The sequence below is a fragment of the Ursus arctos genome, unplaced genomic scaffold (genome assembly GCF_023065955.2).
Source record: "Ursus arctos isolate Adak ecotype North America unplaced genomic scaffold, UrsArc2.0 scaffold_17, whole genome shotgun sequence".
NCBI lineage: Eukaryota > Metazoa > Chordata > Mammalia > Carnivora > Ursidae > Ursus > Ursus arctos.
The window spans coordinates 53,858,401-53,870,854 of record NW_026622841.1 but is presented as its reverse complement, the minus strand read 5'-3'; the positions used below and the strand labels follow the sequence as shown (position 1 = coordinate 53,870,854).

At 36.2% G+C, this 12,454-nt stretch overlaps 1 protein-coding gene across 7 annotated transcripts in view; it reads right to left on the bottom strand.

Annotated features, from left to right (window-relative positions):
- ARHGAP28 (Rho GTPase activating protein 28) overlaps positions 1-12,454 on the bottom strand; it is a 197,596-nt gene that overhangs the window by 86,603 nt on the left and 98,539 nt on the right. For all 7 annotated transcript variants that reach the window (XM_026496006.4, XM_044382854.3, XM_044382855.2 and 4 more), the window contains exon 2: positions 6,539-6,750. In XM_026496006.4, coding sequence (XP_026351791.1) covers positions 6,539-6,750 — 212 coding nt within the window. The remainder of the gene's footprint in view (positions 1-6,538; positions 6,751-12,454) is intronic.

Genomic DNA, 12,454 nt, shown 5'->3' with positions numbered 1-12,454 from the left:
AGATGACATTTAGAACATCCTGAATGAAAATAAAAACCTGTCAACCAATAATGATATGTCTAGCAAAAATACCCTTCAAGAACGAAGTAAAATAGTCATTATCACATGAATAAAAACTAAGAAGTTTACGGCCAGCAAACTTGCTCTGTAATATATGCACAAGGAAGCGCTTTAGGCTTAAGGGAAAAGACATCAAAAGGATACCAGATATATAAAAAAGAAGTAGTGGAAATGTTAAAAATGCAGACGTTGATTTCTTTAAAAGTCATATGGTTACTTCCTCTTCCCCCGAAATTAAATCTTAAAGCCTAAAGACATTCCTTAGAGCACAGCAAGGCAGGTTATGCAGAGGACCAGGGCGGACTGGGATGCTGGAGCCCAAGTGGGATGACCAGGGCGAGCCTGAAAACGACAGGAAACTGATAATACATGGAGGGACTGACCATGTAAATATATAGGTTTAAGGTAGGGGAAGCCAGTTTTCTTCTAAGAAGGGAGCCACAAATATGGAAAGGGAAGAGTAGAATTAACAGGTATTAGATTGGAATTGAAGGTATAAATATGAACTCACATATTTCAATGTCTTCAGTTATAGAAATATAGATGTAAATGTTTATGTATGTACATATACATTACATTGTATACGCTGTTATACAAGTGCGTACATGTACGTGTGTGAGTATGCATACATATATGCATATGTACACCTATATATAGGCACACATATACATATATATTCCCTAACTGCTTCCTAAATCAAATATGGAACACTTTCAACATAAAAATAAATGATAGTGAAAGATAACCCACTAATAAATAACCCACTAAGTAAACCAGGAGCCCATTCTGATGTAAAGAAATAATTTGATAGTTTTGATATAGAATGGGGTATTTACAAAGTTTCAAAGAAACTTCCACAAAAATATGTATTGATCACAAAGATGAAAGGAGTAACTTTACATGCAGCAATCTTGTATATAACACCCGAAGTGATTCAAGGGGACATCCTCATTAATGGGAAAGTCAAAACCATCTGATAGGGAGCAATGAGAAGAACACAGCATCATGACCTGCCAAAGATGCAGAGCCTGAATCTGAATCATCAGAAAACATTCAGACAAATTCCAACAGAGGAACTTTATACAAAATAGCCTGTAATTTTCAAAAATGTCAAGGTTATAAAATCAAAGAAAAACTAAGAAACTATTCTACACTGTAAAGAAACAAAGGAAACATGGCAATTAAGTGTAACGAGTGATTCTGAGCTGGATTCTTTTGTTATAAAAGATAATACAGGAAATATAGAAACATTTAAATGCAGTCTGAGGACTGGATAACAGTAGTGCATCAAAATAATTTCTTGATTTTAATAGTTATACTGTCACTATATAGAGGACGGCTACACAAACCCAGAGAGACAAATCCACAATGCATAGCCGTCAGAGATGAAGATTTTAATAACCTCCTCTCAGTAACTGCTAGAATAACTAGACAAAAGTGTATGTGTGTATACATACATATATTTTATAAAACTAAAACATATAATATACAGGTGATATCACACACACACATACACACACACACATATATATATATAAATAAGTAAAGACCTAAGGTACTTGGGAATAATAGGGGTTGGCAAGTTACTCTCAAATGATCAAATTGTTCCAAATTTTAAAAAGTTATTTAAATTGTATCTGCAATTTTTCTACAAGTTTTAACTTATTTCACAATAAAAAAATATATAAGTCCATATAAATAATGTTGTATTGATGGTTGTATAACATGTGTAGATGTCATATATTTGACAACAGTACAAAGTGCTGTACCAGAAGGGAAATAGAATTATACTGCTGCAAAATCCTTACATTGTATATAAAGAAGTGTAATATTTATTCTAAATAGACTGTGATAAATTAGAGGTAAATATTATAATACCTGAGCAGTCACTAAAAAAAAAAAAATAGTACAGCTCAAATGCATACAAACTACAAAGAAACATGAAAGAGAGACAAAGAGTAAAAGGATAGATAAAATGATATACCACAAACACACAGTGACCTTAAGAAAGCCAGAATGAGGGTCACCTGGGTGGTTCAGTTGGTTAAGCATCTGCCTTCAACTCAGGTCATGATCCTGGGGTCCTGGGATCCAGCCCCACATCAGGTTCCCTGCTCAGCAGGAAGTCTGCTTCTCCCTCTCCCTCTGCCCCCCACCTCCACTGGAGCTCTCTTGCTCTAATAAATAAAATCTTAAAGAAAAAAAAGGAGGTTCCTGGGTGGCTCAGTTAAGCATCTGCCTTCAGCTTAGGTCATGATCCCAGGGTCCTGGGATCGAGCCCCACATTGGGCTCCTTGCTCAGTAGGTAGCCTGCTTCTCCCTCTGCCTCTGTCTGCTGCTCTCCCTGCTTGTGCCCTCTCTTTCTATGTCAAATAAATAAAATCTTAAAAAAAAGAAAAAAGAAAGCCAGAGTAACTATGTTATTAGGCAAAGAGGACTTTAAGACAAGAAGTATTAGAAATATATTAAGGAGGGTCAGTTCAAATGGCCCAATTCAACAAAGAGGAATAGGAATCATAAATGTATATGCCACCTAATAACAGAGTTTTAAAATATGAGGCAAAAAAATGACAGAATCAGAGGGAAAAATAGACAAATACACAATCTAAGTTGGAGATTTTAACAACCTTCTCTCAGTAATTAATAGAAAAATTAGGTAAAAATTAGTAAGGGTACAATAGATTTGATCAAATGTACCAACCACCCAGACCTAGTGGGCATATACAGAACACCACACTACCCAACAATGATAGAACATGTTCTTTTTAAGTGTACGTGGAACTTTGGCCAAGATAGACCATATGCTGAGCCATAAAATAAGTCTAAATAAATGTCAAAAGTTGAAACTTACAAACTGTTACCTAATCATAACACAATTAATTTAGAAACCAATAACAAATGATATATCTGCAAAAACATTTGTAAATCTTTAAAACAAAACATTAAACATTTAAAACTGAATGATAATGAAAATACAACATATCAGAATTTGTGGGATGTGTGTGAAGCAGTGCTCTAGGGAACTGTTCATATTCAAAAAGATTAAAGATGTAAAGTCAATGGTCTAGGTTTCCACCTTAAGATAGAAAAAAACAAGCAACTTAAACACAAAAATCACAGACAGAAGCAAATATGGCAAGGCTATGAGCTGTCACCACTTCTATTCAGCTTGTACCGGACGTCCTACCAGCACAGTAAGGCAAGATAAAGAAATAAAAGCATAAAAATCAGAATAAAAAAAGTACAACTGCCTCTGTTCACAAGTGATTTCTTTCTTTATGCATAAATTCCTAAGAAATCTAGTAGACAAATATTAGAAAATTAATATAGAAAGGTAATGAAATATGAGGCAAAAAACAACTGTATTCCTATATGCCAGCTGCAAACAACTGAAAAATGAGAGGCAACAAGAAATACCCAATTAAAAGACCCCATTAAGGATATGAATACACAAGCCACAGAGAGTGAGAAAATATTTGCAGTACATTAATCTGACAAAAGAGTTGTATACCGAATATATAAAGAATTCATACAAGTCCATAATAAAAACACAACTTTTAAAAATAGTCAAGGGGCACCTGAGTGGCTCAGTTGGTTAAGTGTCCAACTCTTGATTTTGGCTTAGGTCATGATCTCAAGATCCTGAGATCCAGCCCCGCGTTGGGTTCTATGCTCAGCAGGGAGTCTGCTTGAGATTCTCTCTCTCTCCCTCCCTCTGCCCTTCCCCCCACTCGCTCTCTCTCTCTCTAAAATAAATAAATAAATTTTAAAAATAATAAAAAAATAAAAGTAGTCAAAGATTTCACAAAGCAAGTTATATGAATGGACAGTTAAGCACAGGAAATTATGTTCAACATCACTAGTCATCAGTGAAATGTAATTACAGCCACTATGAAATACCTCCACACATCTACTAGAATCATTCACATTAACAAGTCTAATATCATCAAATACTGCAAGAATATGAAACAATAGATTTGTCGGTCAGATACCAGTAGAGGGAGTGTAAAATGGCACAGTTACTTGGAAAAAAGCTGGCAGTTTCTTCTTAAACATATTCTATGAAAAAATATATATATCCAAGAGAAATAAAAACGTATCTTCAGACTTTCACAAGACTGTTCACAGCAGCCTTATTTATAATAGCCCAAACTGCAAACAACCTTCAAGCCTATTAATAGTTAAACAGATAAAAAAATTGTGGCATATTGACACAATGGAATTCTGTTGTTATAGGCCAAATTGGGCCCCCCAAGAAGATATAGTGGTCTTTACCACCAACACCTGTGAATGTAACCTTATCTTGAAACACAAGGTTTTAGCGGAGGTAATTAAGATCTAAAGTGAGATGAGGTCATATTGGAGTAGAGTGGGCCCTTAATACAACATAAGGGGTGTCTTTATAAAAAGAGAAAGAGAAAAGCAAAAATACAGGGAGTAAGCTATGGGACTCTAGAGGCAGAGAATGGCATGTGTTATCTACAAGTCCAGGAACAGCAAGAATTTCAGTTAACACCAGAAGCTAAAGAGAAAAGCATGGAACAAACTGAGCCCTACATCTTCAGAGAGGCTGCTGACACCTTGACTTCTAGTCTCCACAACTGTGAGAAAATAAATTTCTGCTATTTTAAGCCACTGGGCTTTAGGGTACTTTGTTACAGCAGCCTGAGTAAACTAATACAAACTACACAATAAAAAAGGAGAGGAACTACTGATGTGCCAGATGAATCTCAAAAACACTATGTTCAGTGAAAGAAGCTAAACCCAAAACTAATCTATGACACAAGAACATCAGAACCATGGTTGCTTTTGGCCAGAGACAGCCAGTCATGGGAGTGACAAGATTGGAAAAACATGAAAACGCTTTCTAAGTTGACTAAAATGTTCTCTTTCTTGATTACTGTGAGGTTACAAAGTGAGCATTTGTCAAACCTCACTGAGTTGTACACTTAAAGTTCTGTGCATATAGTTCAAAGGAAAGAAATCTGTAAATAAATATTAAACTCTAGTTAGTAGCTATGCTTTTTGCAGAAGTTTAGGTTAGCAAGCCTGAAAATATTTTCTGTGTACTCTAGGCTTATGTAAAGGGTAGTAAAAGCTAGGTTTCTCATTATTAGAGCAGAGAGTTATAAATACAGAAAAAAAAAACACAACAACAACAACCCTTGTTGTGGTGAACTGGAATGGAAGGTTATCAGTATGAACTCATGTTTGTTAATATATACAGCTAGTTAGCAAGTAAGGACAAGGGATGAAGAATAACAGGTCTTTTCCTTCACATATCTTTCTATCTTTCCGGATCTGAAAAGGCAAAAAGTAAGGGTGTAAGTTGAAGGAATAAGAATACACTTCACTAATGGAGATGGTTCCCTTGAATGGATTCCCATTCAATGTGTGGTGGGACCTTTTTATTTCTAATGGTTTGTGAAATATACTAATTGTGGTATATTTAAATTATTATTTTTTAGACCAAAGAAGGACAGACTTATATAAGAAGGAATTAAGAATAAAAACTTTTTTTTTTAAAGATTTTATTTATTTATTCGACAGGATAGAGACAGCCAGCGAGAGAGGGAACACAGTCAGGGGGAGTGGGAGAGGAAGAAGCAGGCTCACAGAGGAGGAGCCTGATGTGGGGCTCGATCCGACAACGCCGGGATCACGCCCTGAGCCAAAGGCAGACGCTTAACCGCTGTGCCACCCAGGCGCCCCAAGAATAAAAACTTTTTAAAAGTTTCAGTCTATCTTGGTAGTTGTCTAGCCTAGCCAGGTTAATCACTGGCTAATGAAAACATTCTTAGGTAGATACTTACTACCAAACTACCTTCAGTCTTTCTAGGATGTCTTATGTATTTACTTGTTGTTAGGTAGCAAATGAAGATGACCTATTTTAATCCAAGGTAAGTAATTAAGATCTTTTTAGAAAGAGTAAGTAAATTAGCTTTTTTTTTTAATTTAGTTCTCAATTTTCTGTTTAGTTTCACTGAAAATTAGTATATTTGACAGGGTTTTTATTTTGAGAGATACAAGGTAATTTATTCCCTAAATACATTAACACTGGTAAATGCCTCAAAATCAAAAAATTTTTTTCTCCAAAATTGTACTGGCATTCCCTCCCCTTTTTGGGGGGGATTAATAGTCAGGTATACAAATGTAAAAGCATCAAAATTAGAATACTCAGTCTGCTAAATGATGATGACTCAAATCAATGATAGGTACAGCATCCCCAAGTAGTGGTTTGTGAGGAATCAATTTGGATTTTGATAGCCCTCCTTCTTTGGTCATGTCACTGTATATAGAAGCCACCATAAGCTAGTCCAGTAGATACAAATCAGTGAGAGTTGCTAGCTGGTATGCCAAATTCTACTGATTACATTTGTTAAACTACTATTGGAAAGATGTCTACCTGCAAACAGAATAAGAGAGAGCATACAAAGAAAGACAGTAAACACATGGGACGAAAGGTCCAGCACCTTACCATCCACAGGCTTGACCTCAGCTGATATCTGCTCTTCCTGTCCTCCCCTGCTGCCCATGCTGTTCTCTTTAATGCTTTCTATTTCCCGCAAGAAATCCTCCATGGAGGTGCTGTCTACGGAGGCTTGTGAGTTGGAGCGGCTAAATGCGGGAGAATGTAGGGATTCATTGGAGAGCATCCTGTTAATTCTTCGGCAGCGAGGAATAGATTTTCTGCAGAAAGAATAATGTCTGTTGTTAATAAAAATCAGTCTTTTATGTTATAGATCACAAAATAAAATTTAGGTTTAAAATCAATGGAGAAATGGAGTTAAGTGTGACAGACGGGTTTGAGAGAATAAACTCCATTCGGTGCCGGCCCTTCTTTTTTATTCTCTATAATTCATAATGACTTTGTGGCTATGTAGGAATCACCATGAAAATACTTTTTATAATTTTCACATGCTCATAAACTATGAAGTTGTTTGTATTAGCCAAAACATATAGTTCAAGCCAATATCTCTAATGAACACAGATGCAAAAATCCTCAAACTATCAGCAAACTGAATTCAACAACACATTAAGAGAATCATTCACCACCACCACCAAGTGGGACTTATTCCAGGGATGCAAGGATGTCTCGATATCTGCAAATCAATCAACATGATATAGCACATTAACAAACGAAAGGATATAAATCATATGATCATCTCAAAAGATGCAGAAAAAACATTTAACAAAATTCAATATCCATTCATAAAACCTGTTAACAAAGTGGGTATAGAGGGAACATATCTCAACATAATAAAGGCCATATGTAACAAAGGCACGGCTAACATCATACTCAATGGTGAAAGGCCGAAGACATTTCCTCTAAGATCAGGAACAAACAAGGACATCCACTCTCACACTTTTATTCAATACAGTACTAGAAGTCCTAGTGACAGCAATCAGGTAAGAAAAAGATATGAGGCTTCCAAATATGTAAGGAAGAAGTAAAACTGTCAGTACTTGCAGATGACATGATACTATACATAGAAAAGCCTAAAAAAGCCACCAAAAACTATTAGAATTAATCCATGAATTCAATAAAACCACAAGATACAAAATTAATACACTGAAATCTGTACAGTTTCTTTTTTTAAAGATTTTATTTATTTATTTCAGAGAGAGAGAGAGCGTGCACACAAGTGGGGGGAAACAGGCTACAGGGGAGGGAGAAGCAGACTCCCCACTGGGTAGGGAGCCTGATGTGGGACTCGATCCCAGGACCCTGAGAGCATGACCTGACCTGAAGGCAGATGCTTAACAGACTGAGCCACTGAGGCGCCCTATAGTGTTTCTATACACTAATAACGAACTAGCAGAAAGAGAAATTAAGAAAATAATCCTATTTACAATTGCATCAAAAAGAATAAAAGACCTAGAAATAAATTTAACCGAGGAGGTAAAAGACCTGTACCTTGAAAACTGTAAGACACCAATGACAGAAGTTGAAGATGACACAAGTCAATGGAAACATACACCATGCTCATGGATTGGAAGAATTAATATTGTTAAAAGGTCCATACTACCCAAGCAATCTACAAACTCAATGCAATCCCTATCAAACTAATAATAGTATTTTTCACAAAACTAAAACAAATAATCCTAAAATTTTTATGGAACCACAAAAGGACCCAAAGAGACAAAGCAATCTTGAGAAAGATAAGTTGGCAGTATCACAATCACAGATTTCAAACTATATTACAAAGCTATAGTAGTCAAAACAGTATGATACTGCCACAAGACACACAGATCAATGAAACAGAATAGAGAGCCCAGAAATAAGCCCACATTTATGTGGTCAATTAATCTATGACAAAGGAGGCAAGAATATACAATGGGGAAAAGACAGTCTCTTCATTAAATGGTGTTGGGAGAACTGGACAGGTACATGCAAAAAAGTAAAAATGAACCACCTACCTATACCAAGACACAAAAATAAACTCAAAATGGATTAAAGACTTAAATATAAGACCTGATACCATAAAACTCCTAAAAGGAAACATAGGCAGTAACCTCTTGGACATCAGTCTGAGGAGTATTTTTTCAAATGTGGCTCCTCAGGCAAGGGCAACAAAAACAAAAACAAACAACTGGCACTCCATCAAACTGAAAAGCCCTGGACAGTGAAGGAAACAACAAAACAAAAAGGCAACCTACTAAATGGGGAAGGATATTTACAAATGATCTATCTGGTAAGGAGTGTATGGTACATACTGGAAGGGTGATTTATGCAAGCATGACCTGAATGTCCCTGTTAATCACTATCTTGAGATCTTGTCCTCCTTCTATATTCCCATCAAACAGAATGGGTAGAACATGTTGTTCAGTGTTTAAGGTTAGGGGCTCCAAGGGTGGCCAACCCAGAGTGTTTCCTTGTAACAAAGAGTGTCTAGATGGCAGGACTTGATCTCCTTCAAACACTGGCTATACAAGGAAGGGAAGGGCTACAGATAGTTGCTAGGCTAGTTTCTAATCTTAAAAGCTTACTGCAGGTAGATTCCAGAAGTGGATGCTTTGTCCAGTTGGCTGCTTCTGGACATCCTCTATGTAAGTTCCCCCAATAAACCTATGGCTTGATCCCTGTCTCTGGGTCATTTCTTCAGTCTTTCCAGGCCATCATCCACCCTTGGTGGGGTGTGGTTACACAGGGGTTAATATCCAAAATATATAAAAAATTCATAAACCTCAATACCAAAGAAAAAAAATTCCAAATAGAAATGGGCAGAGGACCTAAGCAGATACTTTTACAAGGAAGACGTACAAAGTGGCCAAAAGACACATAAAAAGATACTCAATATCATTAACCATCAGAGAAATGCAAATCAAAACCACAATGAGATATCACTTCACACCAGTCAGAATGAGTACCAAAAAGACAATAAATAACAAGTGTTGGCAAGAATGTGGAGAAAAGGGAATCCCTATGTACTACTGGTGAGAATGTACATTGGTGAAGCCACCACAGAAAAGAGTATGAAGGTTCTTCAAAAATTTACAAAAAGAATACCATACAATCCAGTTATTCCACTTCTGGGTATTTACCTGAAGAAAATTAAAACACTAATTTGAAAAGATATGTGCGCCCTTATATTTATTGCAGCATTATTTATAACAGCCAAGATACGGAAGCAACCTAAGTGTCCACTGATAGATGAATGGATAAAGAATGTGATATATATAATATATATACACACACACAAACACACACAATATGGAATATTACTCAGACTTAAAAAGAATAAAATCACCCTTTTCAACAACATGAATGGACCTAGAGTGCTAAGTGAAATAAGTCAGAGAAAGACAACTACCATATGATTTCACTTATACGTGGAATCTAAAAAACAAAACAAATGAACAACTAACAAAAAAAACAGACTCTCAAATACAGAGAACAAACTGGTGGTTGCCAGAGGGCAGGGGAGTAGGGCCATGGGTGAAATAGGTGAAGGGGATTAAAAGATACAAAATTCCAGTTATAAGTCATGGGGATGAAAATTACAGCATGGGGAATATAGTCACTATTGTAATAATGTTGTATGGAGACATACAGTGACTACACTTATCATGGTGAGCATTTTTGTAAATGTTATAAATAAGTGTCAAATCACTATGATGGATACCTGAAACTCATGTTTCTGTGGGGATGAGGGAATAGGAAGTTTTTGTTTAATGAGTACAGAGTTTCAGTTTTACAAGAGAAAAAGAGTTCTGGAGAGAGGTAGTAGAGATGGTTACAACATAGTGAATATACTTGATACCACTGAGCTGTATGCTTAAAACAGGTTTAAGATGGTAAATTTTATCCTACATGTATTTTATCAGAATTTTTTAAATATTTTATTTTATCAGAATTTTTAAAAATTGACAAAAAATTGCGGGCCTAGGTGGCTCAGTCAGTTGAGTAGCTGACTCTTGATCTCAGCTCAGGTCTTGATCTCAGGGTCATAAGTCTAAGCCCTGCACTGGGCTCCACACTGGACATGGAGCCTACTTAAATAAACAAATAAATAAATAAATAAATAAATAAATAAATAAATAAATAAATAAGTAAATAAATAAATAAAAAGAAAATAAATTTTTAAAAAGTTGGCTGCTGAAATAATGAGATAGTGTGAGGAAATAATCGGTGACTTTAAATAGAAAGACCCTACATTAGGATGAGGACCAGCGCACTGACCCAGAACACAGAAACCCATAATCAATTCAGGGAGAACTGGATCACCACTGAGGATAGGGTCCAACCACTGAGGAGGTCAGTGCGGGCTCCTGTTACCTAGGAGGACCACAACAGGACCACTGCCAATCTTGAAGACACAGAGCTGAGCAGCTTCATGGGGCATTTTCTCATGGAGTTGCTGCAAGGACTAAATAAATTAGCATGTGTATGCATTTAGAACATAAAAATATTCAACAAATGTTAGTTTAAAGATTTTATTTATTTGACAGAAAGAGAGATAGCCAGTGAGAGAGGGAACACAAGCAGGGGGAGTGGGAGAGGAAGAAGCAGGATCCCAGCAGAGGAGCCTGATGTGGGGCTCGATTCCAGAACGCCAGGATCACGCCCTGAGCTGAAGGCAGACACTTAACGACTGAGCCATCCAGGCACCCCAACAAATGTTAGTTTAAAAAGTGAGAGACACAATGGGGGACATACATGCCAAAATGCTGGAATTCTGAGAAATTTTGAATATTTGCATAAAAATAAAATATTTTTATGTGAAGTGTGTTAAGGGATCTTATTGTTGTGGTAATCATTTTGCAATATATACATGTATCAAATCTGCATGCCATGCATCTTAAATTTAACCCAATGTTATGTCAAATAACTCAATAAAACTGGAAAAAATTCAAAATATATTTGATTTCCAAGACATATGATTGACAAATATCATATTTCCTAGGAAAAATGTTTGATTAACAAGAACGCTTCAGTTGTTCACGGTTGGGGAACCATGAATAACTGAGGTACTTTATGCAGTACGATCTTCTGTTCTTGCTCTTACGTTATTTATTGATTTTTAAAAATTTTCTAACTTGGAGTGGGTGTGCAACTTCTTTCAAAGAACTCCAAGTATGCCTTCTTATCCTTGGATTCAGGTAGAGCTGAACCAAAGGCTGAGACTACCCCTTAACTAATGTGCAGTCTGAGCTGTTACACCCCGAACAAGAACTCCCAGATGGAAAGAGGCAACCAAAGCAATGATATAGCAATGTCCAACTGTGGCATTATGACTCACTTAGGACAGTTTCATTTTTATATACAGAGCAGCAGTGGACTGCTATGGAATTTAGCTATGCCCTACAGCTTACGCAAAGAACACTGATATGCGTGAGCAAACAAAGAGAGAGGGGAATAAGAAAATAAATCCCTGTGTTCATATTGTCTATACCTCTAAGAATCCTAGATTTCTGAATCACTTTCAGCAGAAATTTCGGGAATTCTAACACTGATCCTAACACTACCATACTGATAAGTAATGCCAGATTTGAGCATCAACTGGCAGTGAGTGAGCTAATTTATTTTTAAAACTCAAAGCATTTCAGGAAAATATGAACTATCCACTTTTATTTTCTTATGCTGTGTCATGTGATAAAAATAATTTTAGGCAGCTTTGTTTGATACTTGGGTGGTTAGAGTTTTCCACTGAATTCTTTACAGTTTGACAAGACAGATTCTGGTGGTTTTAGTACACATGAAATTGACACAGGTATCATGATGGTTATTGCTTCCTTTATTATTTTAGGCTTTTAAGACTCCTCCCTTTTGCAACAAGACTAATACTGAAAGCCACTAACAAATTTGTAGAACTCTAGTATAGAAACACGTACTTATAAGCTATAATCAGTTGCCACTACTCACACAGCCTTCATACACCATATTCAGAAA